The following is a 21,761-nucleotide window of genomic DNA, read 5'->3' as shown; positions in this document are numbered from 1 at the left end:
ATCCTATGAATAAACAACATTTCCATCTTTGGGACAGAAGAGTCTGAAGGATTAAGAAAAGACAGTGCATGCAAAATGACATAAATACAAAGGCATTTTTAATCCTTCCTAATAGTACTTTGGAGGAGGAAACATTACAAATTAATGCAATGAAACAAAGGAAATAATGACAGCAGACAGTAACTAATGAAGAAAAACCATAATGCAAAGAGCGCAAAAAACAGCATTCCAACTTATTCCTGAGGGCAATATGCAGATAATCTGAACCATATACACACAAGCAAAAACATCTTAAACAATGTTTCTTGAATGACCCGCAAAGTGTAGCACACAGCTGAAATTAAGCATATTTAGTGTTTTTTTGATGTAAGTTATCCACTTAATGCTCAAGACAACACACTTGTAATAAGAACAAACACTTTTTGAGTGAGCAAGGACAGAAAAAAAGGACTGAGCTCTTCAAAACACCTCATACAAAATTTCAGTTGCTTCCTTTTAAATGCACTTTCCAGCTAACTTGGCAGCTGCATTTAGCATTAGCAATCTATTCATACCAACGCTTTAATGACCATTGTTGGAAGCAGATTTAACATTGAAAACATGCCTCTCACAATGTTCCAGTTGACATGTCAAGTACTCTACAATTATGGTTCCAGTAAAAGATGCAATTTGTAGTACTAGAAGTGTGTGAAACAATGACATTGAAGTAGGGGATGTCAGGTCAGTCAAGGCATGTGCTCAGACCGGTGAAAAGCAGTAACTGGAAGCAGAGGAAAGTTGTGTAAATATAAAGCACTCCAGAACTTGTTCCTGCTGGCATGCCTGTGTGACTGCTTATAAATTATAATCAATGGAGAAAGCAGTAGGAATGCCCTTTAATTCCACTGATGATTTTACATCAGGTCTTAACTGTAGAAATCCATCACATGGGCACTGCCATAACATCTTCTTTTCAATTATATCCTAAATGGTAGATCTGTATATAGGCATGTACCCAGATTCCAAGCAAATAAGCCTTTAATCCTTGACTGGAATCACTGTAAAAAAGGAGGCCTGCAATAAGGAAGCTCTCTCTCATTCCTGGGGTCTGCAGTGGAGATCATTCCTTCTGTCCACCCCATTAACCATCAGAGAGAAATGCTACACACTCAAATTACTCATCAAGGTTTAAAGGATTTTTGAGGGAAGATGGCAAGGATTCTAACACTATTTTTGGAAGGAGAGGAAAAAGAGTAGCTTCCTATTACAGTATTTTCTTTCACACTGATTATTTGGCTCTGTGATGACAAACCATGTTTTAAGATAAAGCTAACTCAAGAAGTAGCAGCAGTATGGCAGATGTCTAGAACTGGTATTATCTATTGCTTGTGACAGAAAACTAAAAACTAGTCAGATAATTCCTCTTGTTTTGTATTTGAGTACTGACTGATAATCTTTGTTATATTACAATTAAGGATTAAAGTATCCAAATCCTCAACAACATCTCTCCAGACAATAAATCTATTATCCAGAGGCATATAGATGAAAGAGCAGGATTATTTCAAGAAAAAAAAGAATCCATTATGATAGCCTTGTCTGAATAACCAGGATAAAACTGCTCCATGAGAAATACTGAACAGAGCCAAATGAAATTCCTCACATTCTGGAAAAAAAACCCTCTTTATGCCTTCTCACCAGCTAGGAACTCTGATAGGAGAAAAGAAACGAGTTTCTACTCCTATGTTTTTTCCTTCATGATCTCATCTGGAGTTTTTCCTTTAATTTTGGGGTTATCCCTTCCCTGTAGCTTGCTCTAGAACTCAGTCTGGATACAAACGATGCAGTTTACTGACTGTAGTGTGAACATCAGTGAAAAATGCTATTTTCCTCTTGGTTGCAACAGTGAATTCCACAAGCAAAGAAAGCTGTCTGCTCTCAAACTTTACAGTACAGCACAGTAAGCTTGCATACATTCCAAATGTGAGTAGAAGGACCAGAAACAAATAAATTAAACCCACAACCAACTACAAAAACTGGCAACATTGGTTTTCAAACTGCCCAAGAAATTTCATTATTAATAAATCAGATCTGGCTGTATCCCCTTCATGTATGAGTAGGGAATGACATGGAATTTTCTACTGAGAACTGATATAATACATACAAGGTGATCATCAGCAACAATATGGAGCACTATGGTATGCACATTACTGGACAGCTCTTATGTTGTATTTCTAAAATATAACCATACACTAAGACATAATAATAGACTCTTACCTGGAGATTATCAAATTTTAATCCAGGCATGGTGAGATTCTCTTTATCTATGAACACAGTGCTGTATTGTTGTGTAGCAACTGAAATAAGAACATTTCTGGTTTCCTCACTAGGAAGCCAAGCATCATTTCTTCTGTCTAGTTCACTCATATTTAAGGCTGTGGCAAATGGGTCATCGCTCCCAGCAAAAACAGCTTGGATCTGTGAGAAGGGCTTTGGGGACTGAGTTGCCTCTAGAGATGATGGAGGACCACCTCCCTCAGGTCTCCCATTTTGCACAGAAAGAGTTGGTTTAGATGATGCACAAGAACTGTCTCCACCATTAGCAAGAGAAGACATTTTTTCTGGAATGGAAGAGCTTGCATTGGGATTACTAACAGAAATAAAATTGGATGTGGTAAACGAATCAAAAAAATCAGAAGCTAAAGTATTGGTATTAACAGTATCGCCAAAGAACTTGCTTAGACTAGGACTTGGTTGAACCACCTGTGGATTAGACTTTACTGGAGTCTCAATTATACTACCAAAACTGGGAGATTTTACCATCTGAGGCTCAAAACCATCAGGCAGGAACAACTGTGGTTGTGTATTAACATTGCTTCCTTGGCTGAAGATGGTACACACAGGAATAGGCTCAGCCTCAGAAGATGGTTTGCTAGTATTGGGTGCCGATATCTGGCCCTCAGGATTACTTTCCTCCATATTATTTGGTTTTGTTTCAACAGGAATATTGCTTCCCAACTTTGGTTCTTCCTTCAATGCCTCCTGAACTGATTCTTCCTTTAGAGATGCCTGATCATCTGTTCCAATCTCAGAAATATCTCTGGGTGTTTCTTCCTGTTCAGTTTCACTTTCATTACTTAAAAACTCTTCTTTATCCACTTCTGTCTGCGCTTTTTGGGTATCTTTAGCTTCCATTTGTTCTACAATCTCCTGTAGACAACCAAGTTCACCTGTGTCATCTTCACTGTTATTTGGAGAATCTGAAATGATGACACTCTCCATCATTTGTTCATTAAGTTTATCTACAAAATTATTTGACTCCTCTGATACAGTTTCATTCCCTTCAGATTCAAATTCATCTCCACCAAGATCAATGGTTTCCTCATGAAAGAGAATGTCTTCCTGAGTTTTCTGCTGAACTGTGTCTCCACTGTCATCTTCATCTGAGGTGCTCTTTGCCTCTTTCACATTACTTTCATTGTTCTCCATGGTAGCTGAAGAGGGAAAAGTCCCCATGAAAACAAGTATTACATTTTATTACTCAGGTATTGTTGATATGTGGCTTTGAACAAAGTCTCAAACAAACACTGAAATTCCTGCTTTAAAAATAGTCACCTGACATCTTGTATTTAATACCTACCCACAGAATTAAGTAAACTTGAAGGTGGTTTCCTCTTTGTCCTTTTCGCATGTAGGAAAAATATTGTGATTGAAGAGCAAATACCTCCCTACTAAACACAGACAAAACAGTATCCACTCTTCTGCTCCCCCAAACCAGCTCGGTCCCCATTTAAAAAAAGGGTGAGTTCACGGCTGTCACCAGCGCAGGACGCTGAGCCCGGGGCTTGGTTGGAAGCAAGCGCTGATGGGAGCAGCTCGCTGGCTCCCATCCGCCCCACGGCGCCAACCTCGGCCCCACGCGGACGGACGTGGCTTTCCCTAAAGCCGTAACCCAAACAGGTCAATCGGGCGCCCCAAGGCAGCCTCAGCACCCACGCAGACACCCCTTAGCCAGCACAACTATCTCACAGGCCACTCTTCCCTCACCTCAGCGACCCGGCAATGACAGTACCGCTCCACCATCAGCCCCAGAGCCGCTTCCCTATCGCGCCTGCGCCTTGGGCCCGGCCGAGGGAGATTGCGCATGCACGAACGCACCTCCCGGAAGCGGCGAGCGACGGACAGCGCCGAGGGTCAAAAACTCTGCGGGCAGGAAGGTGTGTGGTGCTGTGGGGTCGACATGGAGGATGATGCGCCCGTGATTTATGGGCTGGAGTTTCAGGTAGGTGCGGAAGTGAGTGGGGAGGTGTCGCTTCTACCCGTGGGAAGGTAGTGGCTTCGAGGCTGGGTGTGTGCAGCGGGGTATCAGAGTGCTGGCGTGGGCTGTGTTGGGCTGGTTAGAGAGTCTCATCACCTTCCCTGAGCCGGTACCAGTGGCACCAGTGGCTTTTGGTGCTTCTCGGCACCTGCCCGTCATTTTGCGGGGTTTAAAGGTGGCTGAGCAGGGCATAAGTTGGTCCCTGCTGCAAGTCTTTCTGTTTCCAGGGCAGGTGTACTAGTGTGGGTGCATGGGCTGAGGTTGTTTCCCTTATGGTCATGCACAGCCTGGCTGGTACGGCCAGGCCTGCCTCTGACAGCAGTCTCTGGTCCACCTTTAGAAAGTCTTTGCCTCTGGAGTGGTAGGAAAATACCAGCAATCTCGAAGAGATTCTTATCGTTGTTTCTTCCTTTTGAGGAATTGATTTTTATTTTTAATTTTTTTTTTTTTTGAGGAGAAGGCATGAAATTGCTTATTTCTGATAAGTTCCAAACTTTTGTGGGTTATACCCAACTGTAAAGCTACTTGATGTGTGTGTGAATCTCTTGCTGTGGGTTCTATGTCTGTGGACAAGTGTGTCCATCATATTAGTGTTTATGGCTATGAGAAAATGGGACTGGCCAGCTTAAGAACTTGACCTGCCATGTCACTAATTTGGAGATTTGGTAGAGTCAGATAATGGTCTGACTCAATCTTACAGGGCTTTTATGACCAGAATGATTCTATGATTCTATTTGTCATCTTCATGGAGGAACCCAGGTCTTGTATTTTAAAAAGTTTCTAAAAGTTCTGGGGAACTTACCAGCTGGGTTGGTGGATGGGTGAGAATGACCCTAAGTGATGATTCTTTACCACCCTAAAGCTTTTATTCACCGGTTACTTACTCTCTTTGGCAACATTATAGCATTGATAACAACTCAGCTGTTTCTTCTGCTGCTCACAGGACAAGGCTTTAATTCTACAGCAGATGTAGTGCTACAAATATCAGATGTACAAGTGTACTTTTGATTATTTTTTTAGGCACCTTTACCAAGGTGCTTTTTTGAAAGTAATATGTGAGGATTCTTTGTAACAGGTTTGGGTGTTCTGGCTTCTGAGTTGTGTGCTCTGTCATCCTGCCTATACCAATAGATCTTCTTAGCAAATTATATATTAGTTTGGTTTCCTTCTTGTGTAGGAGATAGTGTGTAATATTCACCTGCACTAAATGCTGAATCTACAGAAGTCTGAAACTGTGCTATTATTTTGTGATTGGCTTGTGATGGTTGTAACTTGTGCTTCAAAATTAATAAAGCTTATAGTTAAGTCTCTTGCAGAATAGAATCTATCACCTGTATTTAATAAAACTCATAGCTTCTTTTTAATAGGTTATATATGGTGAGTCTTCCAGAAAGTTTGGAAAGCTAGCCTTTGTGTTGTCTGGGAGCAATGTGGGCCTGTGCCCCACTGCCCCAAATCAAGGAATGACGAGCGCTGGAAGTGACCTCTAGAAATTATCCAGTCCAACCCCCTCTTGTCCTGTTGCTGGGCACCACAGAAAAATGACTGGCTTCCTCCTCGTGACATCCACCCTTTAAGTGTTTATAAGTGTTGAGAAGATTGCACCTCAGTCTTCTCTTTTCCAGGCTAAAAAGCCCCAAGGCCCTCAGCCTTTATTCATAATTGCACATTTGCTGTGGACCTCCTGCATGCTCTATAGGAGGGAGCAGGACTGCCTGGCAGGAGGATGAAGCAAAAGGCCCTAGAAAGTGGCTGTAATCAAAGTTAATACAGATTACAGAATATATTTGCTTGGAAGAGACCTTCAAGATCTTCCAGTCCAACCTTCAATGGTTGACAGTAAACCATGTCCCTAAGTGCCAGGTCCACATGCTGCTTAAGCACCTCCAGGGATGGTGACTCCACCACTGCTTTGGGCAAATCATTGCTATGTTTGATAATCCTTTCAGTGAAGAAGTATTTCCTAATATCCAGCCAGTTGTTCCAGGAGGATGCTGTGGGGAACAGTGTCAAAGGCTTTACTAAAGCCCAAATAAACAACATTCACAACCTTTCCTTCGTGCACTGTGTGGGTCACCCTGCTGTAGAAGGCGATCAGGTTTGTTAAGCAGGACCTGCCCTTCATCACCTCATGCTGACTGCGCCTGATCATTTGGTTGCTCTGCACACACTATATAATGGTACTCAGGATGACCTACATTCTCTGGCAGTGGGGTAAGACTGACAGGTCTGCAGTACCCTGGGTCCTCCTTCCAGCCCTTCTTTTAGATGGGTGTCATCTTTGCCAATCTCCATTCAGCTGGGATTCTATAACTTCTATTGGCGGTGGTGTTCTCTTCCCTGGGAAAGCTTTTGTGGTCTTGTGGCGTAAAAGAATGGACTAAACAGAACTGAGATGATAATTTTGATACAGCTTTACAGGTGTCTTTGGAGGATTTATTTTGAAATTGAGTTGGTCCAAGAAATTGTGCAATAATGTCTTGGTGAAATTCCTGGTTCGTGTCTCAGTCATCTTTCTTTTCTAAAGTTATTTTGCTTTGTGAGTGCCAGTCTCTTATTTCAGTTACTTTCCTATCTGCTTCTCTTATCAGGACCCTTCCTGAGGGCAGCATTTCAATTTGGAGGACCTCTCATGGCACTTCAATCCAGCATGTTAGGCTTAAACTTTTACTGGAAAGAGAATAAATAAGAAGCAAAACTCTCTTAATAATCCCCCAAACATGTTCATAATGCATAAAGTGTATAAGTGCAAACTACTTATTTTAGGACCCTCAATTAGCAGGATCTTGCTAATCTTGGGTATGATAAAGACTCTTGATGTGAAATTGAAGGACTATTAAAACATGATTGTTACTGTTACGGTTCAGGAGAAATGAATGGAATTTCTAGGTGTGATTGTGCTGTGCAAGGCTTTGTTTGAGGGTTGCCTTTGTTGCTGTATTTACAGAATCTGTCAATCTTTGGAATAGGGTCAGTGCACTAAATGCATCAGTGGTGGGAATTCTGGTAAAAGACTCGGAGAAAGCAGCTGTCTGAGAGCCCTGAAGGTCACCTGGGCATGTGTGCTGCCAGCCTTTTTGCTGATAGTCACCACAGTTGATGATAAAGGATCTCCTACTGTGGTGGGAGAAGCAGGGCTGTCCTGCCTCGGTAAAAATCAGTCTTCCTACTGGAAAATTGAAATCGTGCCAGAAGGCAAAAATAATATTCTTGACATTAGCAGTCTGGGGCTTCTCTGGGGAGGTGAGGAACTTGCAATTTTACCTCCAGACTTGAGGCATCAGCAAGGCCAGGCCTTCCCCACCCTCTGTGAGTAGCACTACACTATTTCTGGTTTTCAGCATAAACAGATGGTCAACTAACTTTAAGTTGAGATTTGGGGACTGGAAGACAAATGCCATGTCCTTTATATTTTGTATTGCAAGTTTGCTACTTGCAAGTACAGACTGATTGCAGAAATTATTTTAACTGTATTAAGTGTAATACACTGACCCAAACATTTGAATATTTGTGTGTTTTTTTGTTTGCTGATTCCAAACAAGCACAATGCATCAGCGAGACAAAATATGTATTAAAGTACAGATCCCTTTCTCTTTGAACTGTATTTAGGACATTCACAGGCAATTAAAAAAGTAACTTTGTGTATTGGAAAAAAAAATTGTGAAGAAGGGAAGGAGAATTTAACAGCAAAGTGTAGAGATTCAGTGGCAGTCTTGTCTATGGGATTAGTTCTGCTTTCTGTGGTGGTAGAAGTAGAACGTGGTTTGTGCAGAATTTGTGGTTCTGCCTCTAAAAGCATTGCAGCTCCAATCTCTTGAGATTAGACTCATGGAATGACAGGCATTGGAATGGACCTCTGGAGATCATTTAGTCCAAGCCACAAGCTAGAGCAGGTTCACCTAGAGCAGGTTGCACAGGATAGTGTGCTCTCCTTTCTACCTCAGCCTTAACTTTTCTCCAAATTGATTTTGAAAGACTCTGCGTGGCTAAGAGTGTCTAGCGCCATAATACACAGACTACTGGTCAGGACTGCCTTTGGCGCATGATGATGGAATTTCCTGTCTCTGCAGCAGTTGTTCCACATCTGTTGTCACCCAGAAGAATGTATTTCCCCTGGAAGTGTAGGGATGAATTGATAATTGTGGCATTCCTTTTGGTTTTCTGTTTTGTGTTCGTGTGCAGCCCGTAATTTGATGGAATAAACGAGAACTGGGGATGCTACACACTATTGTACAGAATAAATACACAGATTTTTTTAAAAGCCTCCAAGGAGGAGGAGTTTGTTCAGATTCCTTGGCAAACTTGCATGACATGGAGAAGTCTTCAGTGTTTGCTTTCCAATGACAGGATTTCCTTTGTGTTAGCTAAGTGGCATTTTGACGGCATAGTTATAAACTGTTAAAATACTTGGTTAGGGCATCAGTCAGTCCAGTTACTTTCCTACCACACCTGTTTTATAAAACTACCTGCTCTAAACCATGTACATGTCATCGTAGAGCTGTTATTGAATGTGAAATTTGGACTTGCAACCAAAATGTTCTTTGTAGTTCCTGATGTCTTAATCTTTGCTAGCTAATAGTGTTCTCCTAGTCTCAGGCCTTCTGAAATGACCTAATTATGTATGTTGTGTTGTCTAGCATGTGCAGCTTTACTGTGGCTCTGTGTAAGGACAATTTGTTTTCTCATGTTCATATCTTTCCTGTGTCTTGTGCATATTTTCTATGCATCACAATAGCTTTCTCAGTAAATAGTACTTTCTGGGGCTATGTGCGGGTTAGTTTTCTGTGGGTGGTGGCTTCTTATAAGAACAGTAAGCTGTATTGCTTGAGATTAATCAGTATTTGTTATACTGAGTTGTTTGTTTATTTTTGAAAGCAGTATGGATCTGTTCTGGAGAACAGGTCTTCTGAGTGCCCTGAGGTAGGTTGGTCTGGAGAAATTCAAGGAGCAGGGAGGCCTCACTCCCTACAACTACATGAAAGGAGAGTGGGGTGAGGTGGGAGTTCCTCTTCCTGGTACCAAGTGATAGAATGAGAGTACGTGGCCTCAGGTTGTCCCAGGGGAGGTTTGGGTTGTATATGAGAAGAAACTTCTTGACTGAAAGGGTTCACAAAGATTAGAAGAGGCTTCCAAAGTTGAATCCCCATCCCTGGAGGTGTTTCAAAGAGACAGAGATGTGCTGAGGGACATAGTTTAGCCCCAGCCTTGGTAGAGCTAGGTAATGCTTGGACCTGATGATCTTAAAGGTCTTCTCCAAACAAAACAATTCTATGATTCTGTAATACTACTTGAAAGGCTTTAAAAGAGCTGGAAACCCCCCTTTGGCTGTCAGCAACATGAGAGAAGCTTGTTTGATTGAAAGAGATACATGTCTGCTGGCTTATGTCTAGTGTTTTCTTCAAGATAATTGAAAGCAGATCTGAAATGAAAAGGAGCTCTTGCCAAAGATCTGCAAATGTAAATTCTGTTTGAGACAAAATAAAAAGCTTTTTCTGCAGTTTTCTTGGTGAACTTTAGTTGGTTCTGTCAATCAAAAACACTGTCTAGGCTTGTTGTAGGTAAGCACTGCATAAATAGGACAGTACAAATAAACAGGTACCATTTCGCTCTGATCTCTGTTTGAATATGTTTTGAACAGGAACTACTCACTACATTATGTTCCCTGGTGGTTTTTTTCTATACAACTGTTGTGCCACTAGCCCATACTTACTAAGCCCATTGCATTTTTAACTCTTTTTTAAATGCTCAATCTTCAGCAAAATATCACATTGTCTAAACCACTCATTTCAGATGCAAGATAAGAATTACCTGCTCTGTAGGAGTTCAGAGCTTATTTGGAAAAATGAGTTGGTTCTTGTTGCTCCCAGATGAAGGTTTGGATTGCTTTGCCTTTTTAAAGAAAAATCAAATCTCTTCAAGTTGCTATTCTAGAATTAAGTATTTCTAAATGTATATATTGTGATATAATGTATTTCAAGTATTCCCTTCCAAGCTTCTAGGCATCCTTCTGACATTAATTTTAAAATATGTTTCAAACAAGACTATATTGAGGCTAAATGTTCTTGAATCCAGAATGTAGTTATTGGATAGCTGCAGAATGGGATGGCAGTAAGAAGTGCCATGCAGCAGTTACCTGAATCCTTCTGGAGTATTTGTCCTCTTTGTCCCAACAAAAAGTAAGGCAGGCAAAGGCACCAAGTGGCCTGCAGGGTTGACAAAAGGCACTCCTAGACACTCTTCAACACAAAAAGGTGGCCTGCAGGAGGTAAAACCAAGGGCAGGTATTCTGGGAAGGATGCAGAGAAATTGTCCAAGTAGCCAGAGACAAGGTCAGGAAAGCTAAAGCCCAGATATAATTAAATCCTGCTAGGGACATCAAGGGCAACAAGAAAAGCTTCTAGAGGCATGTCACTGATAAAAGAAAGACTAGGGAAGAAGTAAGCCCTATCTGGAAGGACACCCGGTCACTTTGGTTAAGAAGGTGGCTGAGATTACCAAACTTTTTTGCCTCAGTCTTCACTGGCAAGTGCTTAAACCACACTGCCCAAGGTACAGAAGATTCGCTTACAATACAGACTGCAGAGATCTTCAGACATTGAACTATTCTATGCCAAATAGTATGTGAGTTACAATGGTTTCTTTTCTGTTTTGACAGAAAATTAATATTGAACAATATTATTTGGGTATCTATTGCATGGGGAAGTTGTAGACATTCCTCACGGTTTACTTATGATTTGTAAAAGTCTTCTTAGTGTTAATTTACTTTCTATTTACTTAAAATTAGCTACCATCTCCACCAATGACTAGTGCAAGCTAGCAATTGTAGGTTTAGTTCAAACTATACTTAATGTCTCTGATGGTCCTTAACTGTTTAGATGCTTCTTCCAAGACTGTGGTTGGGGCAAGTTGAAGCAGCAAGGCACTCTAATATTCTCATTAACGATAGCAACAACAAATAAATTATGACAAAATGTTGTTAGATAAACACCATTTTCTGCTGTTACTCAGACAATTATTTTCTCTAGTGCCTGGAATGGAGGAAAAAAAGGAATTTGTTTTTTAACTCTCTTCAAAACTTGATGGTTAATGGTGAGAAAATTTTGGTTTTGTGCTGGTATCTTCAGCCTCTGTGGTTTGAAAACTATGAAGATCCTCTTCTGTATTGTAGCTGATGTGTTTAGGAATTGACTGTTCTATAGAGTATTTTCAGTTGAAAAAGGAGAATTAGTTTGGAAGAACTCCTATAATATTGGATATCATCACTGTTATATTGAAGGCCAGATGATGTATTTAGCACCTGTAGGCTCCTCATAACTATGAAGACTGAAATGCACCTCACAGCTATGAGAAACTACAACAAAAAAAGAGGCATTAACCAAAATAGACATAAGGGGCAGGACAGTATGTAGACTGTAAGAATCTAATGCTTCAAATGATATCTAATACATAACATTAAAAAACTTTGCTGAAATTAATGGGTTGTATTAACTGGAGTTTTCTAATGGTTTCTTCTTCCCTAGGCACGGGCTTTAACGCCTCAGACAGCAGAAACGGATGCAATAAGATTTTTGGTTGGAACACAGTCTCTCAGATATGATAATCAGGTAATTTCTCTGTCAAATCACTTGTAATTTTTGTGAGGTGCAAAGTATAAACAAAGTCTTTAAACCTTGATTGCATCTGATTGGACTCCTGCTACCTGCACAGTTCCATTTATGTGAAGCTTCATAAACTAGATTTTTTGGGTTTTGATAATTGTCAGTCAGCTGTGTACTTTCTGATCATAAATTTAACAACTTAAACTAAAATTTGTGACTTCCTTGGCTCAGTTTACACAGTTATATTTTAATTGTGCTGTTTCAGATGTTCTTCAGATATTTGATTATTATTTTTTTTCTATGTGAGGTTTTTTTCACTTGGTTCAACTACTTAAATCCTGATACAAAATAGTAGCTGGAGAATTAGTCCCACTTCATTCATATCCAGCAGATCTTCAATAATTGTTTTGATTTCAGTGAACTGATTTGGTGTATTTTAGAAATATTTACACATTTTGTCTTGAGTAGGCTTTTTATTCCCAATGAATAATGTTAATAACAGAAATTATTTCCTAGGGCATTAACAAATGTTTGGGGGTTATTGACCTTTAGCTGTGCCTCAGGCCAGCAGCTCTTCTCAGCTAGTTGCTAATCCCCAAGAATTGCCTTAGGCCTCAAGTCATTACTCCTTAATTCAGCACTAGGTTCTCTAGGTATACTTAAATGTCTTTAGCTCCTTGACCTAGCTGAAGAGCTGGCTTGCAACCTTTAGTGCTTGACCAAGCACTGCACAGAGAAGTTTCTTACTCAGTGCCATTAAGTGCAGAATATTTCTTCCCTTCTGGTCATGGACAGATGTAGTGCAAATGAAAGAACAGGAGCTGTACAGCTGGCATGGTAACTTGTGCCTCATTGAGGTTTATTACTGTATGAAGCAATTCAGCCATTTGTAGGAGGTCTGATGAAAATGTTTTCCCATTAATACTGTTATTTCAAAGCAGAGAAGAATACTTAAAAGGTTTTCTATTCTGTCAGTGTTTTAGATGCTAACACTGTGTAGCACTTGGTGTTTCGTCCTTATGTTAGAAATTAGGTAGTTTCTGGAGTAGATTAATAATGTCCCAGTTCCCAAGATGAATGGTGTCTTGATTCCTGGGTAGATTTCTCTGTTAAGGGCCACACATGAAGGCTGAAAATACAACTTGCTAATGAACTGTAGTGATGCTAGTGTAAGCCTGGGATGACAGAATGAAAGAAAATACAGGTGATGCCCAGCGTTATAGTTGTAGGAGGAACTGCTGATGGCAACGTTTGGCCAAAGGGAAAAAAGAAAGTGATGTGTAAGTTCATTTCTTTTCTGTAATACTACGTAGGTAAGATTTTTGCAATGATTCAGTAGTTAGTTCAGTGGACTTAATGCAGTTATCATGACAGCATGGCTTTTTTTCCCCCCCCTCCTCATCGTTCATCCTTTGCTAAAGAATTTTTAATGAGGATACAGTTCTCTAAATATTGAATCTTTGAGAATTTTACTGTTGAGCTTAGCAGAATTATTCCCATGAGTAAAGTTAGTTGTGTATATTGTGCCAGATTAGAATCTTCTCAAGTTCTTCTATTTCTGAGGCAGTGTCAGAAAAACAACTGAAAATGAGGAGGAAAAATGAGAGTGTAATGTGGAACTACTTAAAACCCACAACAAACAAAACCTACTGTATGTCTTTAAAAAAGATTTTATCTATATGTTTAGACATAATTTGTTTTGCTCATCTTTAAATTTAATGCCATATCTTTCTGAATAGTATAAAAAGTGTTAGATTTATATATTGGTACAGATCTATGGTTTGATTATTGAACTCTCAAAAAGATTTTTGCTGAATTTATGTAACATGGTCACAACTCCCCCATGAGCGCTCTAGGCATGGAGCAGAGTGGTTAGAAAGCTGCCCAGTAGAGAGTCACCTGGGGGTGTTGATCAACAGCCAGCTGAATGTGAGCTAGAGTGTGCCTTGGTGGTCAAGAAGGCCAACAGTATCCTGGCCTGGATCAGGAATAGTGTGACCAGCAGGAACAGGGAAGTGATCATTCCTTTGTACTCAGTGCTGGTGAGGCCACACTTTGAGTGGTGAGTTCAGTTTTGGGGCCCTTACTACAGGAAGGACATGGAAGTGCTGGATCATGTCCACAAAAAGGCAACAGAGCTGGTGAAGGATCTGGAGAACAGGTCTTGTGAGGAGTGTCTGAGGGAACAGGGGCTGATCAGTCTGGAGAGAAGGGGGCTGAGGGGAGACCTTCTGACTTGTTCTCTACAGCTCCCTGAAGTGAGGTTTGAGCCAGGTGGGCGTTGGTCCCTTCTGCCTAGTATAGTAACAAGTGACAGGACAACAGGAAATGGGCCTAAGTTGCCCTAGGGGAGGTTTAGGTTGGATAGCAGGTTGGGTATTAACTGGAAGAGGCTCCCCAGGGAGGCGATTGAATCACCATCCCTGAAGGTGTTTAAAAGATGTAGAGACATGGTGCTGAGGGCCCTGGTTTAGCACTAGACTGGGTAGAGTTAGATAACGGTTGGACTTGGCAGTCTTAAAGGTCTCTTGCAACTGAAATGATTCCGTGATTCTACAGTATTTATTTCAAATGTGAGTCCTTTCCCTGCCTCCTTTCTTTGGAGGAGATTTAAATCCAGTGATTCGGATACAGACTTGGTGCAGACGTTTTAGACTATGAATTGTATTGTTATTTTTTGTTGTTATATTATAAGTGTGAATTGCAGTACCAGTGGCTTGCTTATTATTAGCTATAAAATGAAAAATTACCTTCAAGCTGTAAGTTACAAAGTGCAGTGGAGTAAACAAGATAGTTCCTCAAAAACAAGGAAATTGCCTGTGTTTTTCTTGAAAAGTATATCCTGCATGAAATCAATGATATATTAAATTGATATTCTAATAATTAAAGTAGATATTGGTTATAAAATTTTAGTTAAACTGTTCTGTGCAGTCATCGTATATAATTAAGACCCACAGGAAAACATTTGAAACCCTAATGTTCTCTCTTATTGTATTTGCAGATTCACATCATAGACTTTGATGATGAAAATAACATTATAAACAAAAATGTTCTCCTTCATCAAGTGGGTGAAATTTGGCACATTAGTACCAGTCCTGCAGATAAAGGTGTACTAGCAACTTGCTACAATAAAAGTGAGTCTTCTCTAATCATGTTGAAGTTGTTTTAAGTGTTTTGCTTTCTCCAGCTATCTGAGAGGAGGTTGAAGTCAGGTGGGTGTTTGTGTCTTCTCCCTTGTAACAGGGGGAGAGGAAATGGCCTCAAGTTGCACCAGAGGATGTTTAGGTTGGATATTAGAAGAAACTTCTTCACTGAAAGGCTTCTCAAGATAGGAAGAGGCTTCCCAGGGAAGTGGTTGAATCCCCACCCTGGAGGTATTTCAGAGCTGCAGAGATGTGGTGCTGAGAGATCTGAGAGCCTTGGTAGAGTTAGATGATGGTTTTACTTGATGATCTTAAAGGTCTTTTCCAGCAAAGGTATTTCACAACAATTCTGCTGTACCTTTACATGTTCCTTATTTGTCTCACTTCTTTAGGTCACCTTGCATTCCTGTCAAGGAGAGCAGCAAAATAGAAGCATTGCTTGCCTGATGAATGCAAAGTATGGCAAATAGAATCTATTCTGGATATCTTAGGCATCATTCTTTTTATTGGGTTTTATGTTTGCTTTTGAAAGTGGAAGTAAATGTCTTTCAAAACAGCATCATGCCAGCACCAAGCTCTAGACAAACAAACTTCACCTGCAGCTTTAAAAGGCCATTATATAATGTTATGTAAAATGTATGTATGCCCACAGGGAACTGTAAATTCTTACCTAAATATTGCCTCAGAAAAAGTAGCATTGCTCCTTGTGTAGCCAAACACTAGGTGCAGAGCTGGTGGCATTAAGGATCTCTGTGCATTTCCATGGTGAGGCAGGTGTGGTGATTCCGTTGTGAGGCTTGAATAATCCACTTGCCTCATTTGGGGAAGGGAGTACTTTTTCTTTCTGACAAGCAAGAAATCTGTGCTGTCAATTGGAATAAATAATATTTCCTCTAGTAAATGAGAGTCCAGTTGTCTTTGGACTGTTTTTCCAAGAAAGAATGGGCAAGAATAAGGTGGTGATTTTCAGGCTTCGTGAATTTGTGGACAGCTGTAGACATGGGAATTCCTGCTGCTCAACCATGTGGCTGGTTTGCAGAGAAGGTTCCAGAATTGTTTGGTTCTCCTGATTCCTTTGGATTGAAACAAAAGTGCTGAAATATTAAGTTCTTTCAGAAATCCCATGTGAATCTTTTAAAAACAATTAGAGAAGATAAGTAGAGTAATAAGGAGCTTTTTCCTGTTTTCTAAACTGAAAACTATTGTGGGCATTTTGACTAAGAGAGAGCATTGAAATGTTACTGGCCTGTGTTTGATTGCTTGTTACTCTCTGGTTAACTTACTGGATGTAACTTCCTCCCCTCACCAGTGATCCATGAAGAAAATGAGAAAGCAGCAATCAAGCCTGTAACTCTGAAGTTGTTTTAGTAATTTTCCAGTTAGTTTCAGAGTAGAATCTGAGAAAGTTGTCAAGAAAATCAAAACAAGTCTCACATTTCTTTGTCTAGCTTTTCTGAGGTAATTTTGTCCTTTTCTCTGTTTTTTACATTTTTCTTAAAATATTGTGCTGCACAGAATTGTTTGAAAGACTTCAAGGAATTTACATACCTTTTTCCCTACATAACTGAACAGCAAGATGATACAAGATAGCTTATCAAGTGCATTATTTCACGTATCTAAGGTACCATTTAATGCTAACCAGTCTTGATTTATTCCATTTGTATCTCTTCTTGAGCTCAAGTATTCTTCTAGAAAGTATGGTGAAAACAGTACTTAAATATAGGCTGCCTTGAGAAAAGTTGTAAAACTATCTCTTTATAGCAGGGTATAGCAATTCCTTATAGCAATAGGTATTAATTGAAGGTCTTTGGGGAGAGCTTACTGAAATGGCTAGAACTCAGCCTGTATGCAAATGGTGTAAATTTCTGAGATTTCTGTTTTCCATTAGTGGACCTGTTCATTCATGTGCATGTTTTGTATTCTAGCTTCTTTGTGTTCTAGATTTTAGTTTACCTAGTTTCTGAGCATTAAACATTATTGTTTGTACTTCATGCATCTTCATTGCAAATCATCAACCATAAACTTTCTACAGACAACAAGATCAGATTCTTAAATGATTATTGATGACTTTAAATAGCAATGCATAGAGCAGAAAGCACACAGCACTGGGCCTGAATAATAAGGAATACAGAGTTTAGCAGACAACTTATTTGAAGTAGTAATGCAACCAAATGAAGCAGTTGAAACCTCTAAGATGCTTTTATGTATTGTATTTGCTTTTTTTTCCTCACTGCAGTGTCAGTTAAATGAGCTTATGCTGTCAGGAAGAGTCATAGGAATTGTGACCATCTCTTGTATCTGAGCCCAGAACTGGCAAATCTTGACTGCTGGTGAAACAGAGATTGAGGAAGTGAGATTTGATGCGTGTCCATTATCGATAGCTGTTTTTAGAGGTTACGTTAATTGGTGAAACGTGGTGTTGAAGAGTGGAAGAATGTACCATTTGCGTTTTGTAAATTATAGAGGCAAGCTGATAGGAGGAAGCACTCATTATCCCAAAACAGGAGTCTTGAAATTTCCTCTAATATTGGGAGAGATAGTGAATTTTCTTTTATTTTCTGTCAATTATATTTAGCATAACCAAGATATTGATAAGGTTTTATGTTGGTTGGTGACAAAAAGATACAGTGGGTGCAACTGGAGCACTTTGCTCACTGCTCCCATGTCCTTTGTTTTTTGTCTGAGTAGAGGTATGCCTTTCGTATGGGAAGCTTAGGGAATATAATAACGGTTGAACTGAGAGAGTAATACTGTGTACCCAGTTTGAAGAGGGATTTTGGTTCTTGATTAACTTTTTAAAAACATTTTACAGCTAGTGACACAAAAGTACTGATTCCTCATTTTTGTGTCAGCCACCTGAACTTTCTGTTCTTCAGATGGCAGATTCTTTCCTAGAACAGATTTATGCAAGGTAAAAGGGTTCATGTTCCCCAGATTTTAGCTATTCTTTTAATCATAACGTATTTTTAAAATGCCATGAAAAATATTTCCACAGTATCCAGTTATCATCCCCAGTAACATTATTATGACATTCAAACTGTTTACTTAATTAGCTACTTGACAGTTAATACCACTGCCTCAAAGCCAAATACTGGCAGTCTTGCTGTATGTTTTCAAATACTCTGGATCTGATGTTTTTTGCTTTTCTTTTCTCTTGGAGGGATAAAACTTACCAAATAATGTAATGCCAAATTTGTTAATTTCTACTGGATGCTAAGAATTGTATGAGGAAAACCAATACTTGTATCCAGCTAGTAAATAGGTTATTTATGGGGTCAATAATCAAATGGAAAACTTTAAGCCCTCACTCTGTGTTTGAGAAGGATTCCAAAGCTCTTATTGGTGTTACTGAAAGAGGGTTTGAATTGATGTGACAGGGCTCTTAATCAAAAGTTGAAAGACCATAGAATGGCTTGAGTTGAAAGGGACCATAAAGATCATCTAGTTCAAACACCCCTCCCATTGGGCAGGGACACCTCCCACTACACCAGGATTTTCAAAGCCTCATCCAGCCTGGTCTTAAACATTTCCAGGCATGAGGCATCCACAACTTCTCTGGGCAACCTCTTACAGTTTTCCACCACCCTCATACTAAAGAACTTCTTCCTAATGTCTAATCTAAATCTACCCTGCTCTAGTTTAAAAACATTGCCCCTTGGCATGTGCTACGACACCCAAGACTCTCTTGGATGGGGAAGTTCACATTTGGTTTTCTTCATTTTCTACTTCATGTTCACTACTATGGCTTCAAAGTACTGTAAAAATTGGGGTGGGGGGTGGGCTGGGGGTGCAAGGAAATGAATTTGGTAGTCTAGGTTTTGAAATTAAATTCGATTGTTAAAGTTCAGGGTGAGTTTTTGAGAGAAAGGTACAATGTAAAGAGGTTTTTGAGTGATGACAGTAAAAGTGGCAATAAGCTAGTGTGCTACAGTTGCATTTTAGTTGGTTAAAGCTTAATCTCTGAAAATACACATGCTTACTTGCATCTGGTATTTATTAGTATTTTAAAGGTAGGTTCAACAAAGCAGAAATCAAATCAGTTGCTTTGCAGCAGCTCTGAATTAAAATGGAGGATGCTGTATTTAGTGGAAAAACCCTGTCAGAACAGATCTAGGAACTTTGCACCTTCCTCCTTTTTTTGCTCTTCTAACTATCTGTAGTCATTTGACTCTTCACTTTTAACCTTATTTAAATTAAAATAAGACAGGAGTGACAATTTTAAAGTGAACAAGAAAGGTGACAAAGTATTTAAGGTTATAGCATCTAACTAGAAATGCACTTTTAAATACCAGAAAAGAATAATGACAGGGTGGGATGAGGGTCAAGAGTTTACCCTTCAAATAATGATATAAACCAATGAGAATAATGGTATGCTAAATCATAAGTTTAAAAATGAAGATAAGTTAGTCTTCAAACGTGCAAGAAATTGGTATCCATCCAAGAGCTCTATTCACCTGTTAAGGAGAAAATAATTTCACTTGTATATTACTTCTTAAAGTTTTAAAGAAGCCTACTCAACAGAGCATCCTAGCCTACACTAGGATAAAATTTTCATTGTGGTGAGGTGAAATGCTAAAACCCTATAGGTCACATGGGAGCAGACTCACTTGGGAACTAGAACAGTGAAAACCTGACAAAGCCCTAGTTGGAATATCATCTATGTGTGGTCTTGGCATCGTTGAAGTTTCAGGCTATGGGAAGGAAAGGGGGAAGCCATTTGAATGGACTTCTAATCGTGTTCTGATTTAAAAGGGAGAAATACCAACAGACTGGAGTGTGTAATATTTTTGTATATAATGGTGGAAGCCCCTGCTGTAGGGTTGGCTGAAAATAGATCCATGGGTCAAGATGAGGTTGGGGAATACTTGGAAATACCTCAGTTTTTAAATAATGTTGCATTTGTCAGTCCAGTTTATAATACAGTAATCAGGTGTTTGAAAAGCTTTGCTGGTTAGGTGGATGTGCAGTGGTTGGTACAGGTTCTGTGTGTTTTTTGAGAGTGTTTGTCTTGCATGTGTTTTTCCTTAATGTGCTTATACAGAATATTTGGTAGAGGGGGTTAATGCTCATGATGTGTTTGGGAAAAATACTTTTTTTGTAGCTGAAAACCTGAAAACGAGAATATGGTGAAATGATGTTTGATGTTTGGAATTAGTTACTTTAATGTCAAGCGGGTTGAGAGCAGATGTGGACAGTGTGTGAGGTATACGAACATTGATTTAAGAGGAGGACATCCCTTACCTGTTAGTTTGCGAGGGATAGCACCTGCTGAGACCAAAAAAACCCTTAACCAAGGTTAATAATTGGGTTTTGGCATCAGACAAGCTGATTGCTCTTGGATTTTTGCACCAGTATTGCTGCTGTAACTTTTGCTGGAAATTGTAACCCCAAGAATAAAACAATGTCAGGATATTAGAGTAATATATAAAGGTCATATATGTATGGCAGTAACTTGAAGAGGGCCATGATGTGAGGTGAGTAACCTAAAAATAAAATACCTGTTGTATCATTGCAGATTGTTATTAAAATACACAAGTGGTTTGGTTTGGAGAATGTGTTGCAGGGAAACATGCCTTTACTTCAGAATTTAGGGCAAATACATGATAAAGTTATATATGAAACAGATGAAGGCGTGAAAGTAGGTCAAGAATTCATGTTCTGCTGATGTTAATGGTGTGATGGTTCTGCTGTACCACTTACTCCACAACACTGAGAGAAATAATTTGAGAGATAATTTAGTCCTTCTAGAGAAGAGATTATTTTGGAAGAGTTCTCCTTTTTATAAAGCATTTACACAGTGTCTAGTGCCACGGGGTGGTTGTGTTGTGATGTAGGATTGGTTGGTATTGTGCAGGTAAGTCCTGAAGTTGAATTCAAGATAAAGCTTCACACTTCTCCAATTTGAAGTGAATGTTTAATTACTGGGTATTAGGTGCACACATTCATTGAGGCAAATGTGTGTTTAACAATGATAATTGTATAATCCTAGCCTCTTGTTTCTGAAGAGGGCACTTTTTAATTTCTTTTCTAGCTGCTTTCAGATACTGAATTATTAATGATATCATGGATGAGAACTCTTTGCTAGGATCATCTTTTCTGAGTTTATATGAAAGTTCTGTGTAATCAGGGGTGTAAAAAATGCTCATGCCTTGACTCATTGAAAGGGAATAAATCAAACTCTTAAATATTCTGTCAATAAATTATATGGAATATACTGAAGAATTCTTTTAGAGGTTGCCTCGATTCTTCCACCCCTACCTTTCCTCACTGAATGATCTTCAACAGAAGTCGTTCCTTCACCTAGTTAAAAACAAAACAAACCCACCAAAACAGCTGACATTTCTTCTTGTTCTTGATACTATTGAGACTTCAGGCAACTCTGAATCCACTGGTGTCACATGCTGTCTGGTACTTTTGTCGTCCTTGAAATGTGTGACTTTGGTCTCATGAAGTACAATTAGAAAATGATAGCTGTCATTTAGGGCAGTTTTTCACAGAATGCTTTATCCTGAGTTGATTAGAGAAGAATCTTAGAGTTTTCTTCTTAATTCTTAACCAAGCTCTTTGCTATGAGGACGGTGGAACACTAGAACAGATTGCCCACAGAGGTGGTGGAGGCCCCATCCCTAGAGTTTTTCAAGATCAGGCTTTGAGAGCTGGGGATGCCCATTCTTACTGAAGTGGGGGTTGAACTAGATGACCTTTAAAGGTCCCTTCCAACCCAAA

General features: G+C 39.5%; 2 protein-coding genes across 2 annotated transcripts in view; one reads left to right on the top strand and one right to left on the bottom strand.

Annotated features, from left to right (window-relative positions):
* TRAPPC12 (trafficking protein particle complex subunit 12) overlaps positions 1 to 4,105 on the bottom strand; it is a 53,507-nt gene extending 49,402 nt beyond the window's left edge. Inside the window, exons 1-2 of the mRNA XM_054180011.1 lie at positions 4,024 to 4,105; positions 2,254 to 3,470 (exon numbers count right to left, since the gene is read on the bottom strand). Coding sequence (XP_054035986.1) covers positions 2,254 to 3,465 — 1,212 coding nt within the window. The 5' untranslated portion in view covers positions 3,466 to 3,470; positions 4,024 to 4,105. The remainder of the gene's footprint in view (positions 1 to 2,253; positions 3,471 to 4,023) is intronic.
* A 30-nt stretch (positions 4,106 to 4,135) lies between these two features.
* Positions 4,136 to 21,761, top strand: part of EIPR1 (EARP complex and GARP complex interacting protein 1) — a 59,464-nt gene continuing 41,838 nt past the window's right edge. Inside the window, exons 1-3 of the mRNA XM_009902085.2 lie at positions 4,136 to 4,258; positions 11,815 to 11,898; positions 14,894 to 15,026. Coding sequence (XP_009900387.1) covers positions 4,217 to 4,258; positions 11,815 to 11,898; positions 14,894 to 15,026 — 259 coding nt within the window. The 5' untranslated portion in view covers positions 4,136 to 4,216. The remainder of the gene's footprint in view (positions 4,259 to 11,814; positions 11,899 to 14,893; positions 15,027 to 21,761) is intronic.

Source organism: Dryobates pubescens, chromosome 3 (genome assembly GCF_014839835.1).
Source record: "Dryobates pubescens isolate bDryPub1 chromosome 3, bDryPub1.pri, whole genome shotgun sequence".
Lineage (NCBI taxonomy): Eukaryota > Metazoa > Chordata > Aves > Piciformes > Picidae > Dryobates > Dryobates pubescens.
This window is presented reverse-complemented; position numbering and strand designations above follow the sequence as displayed.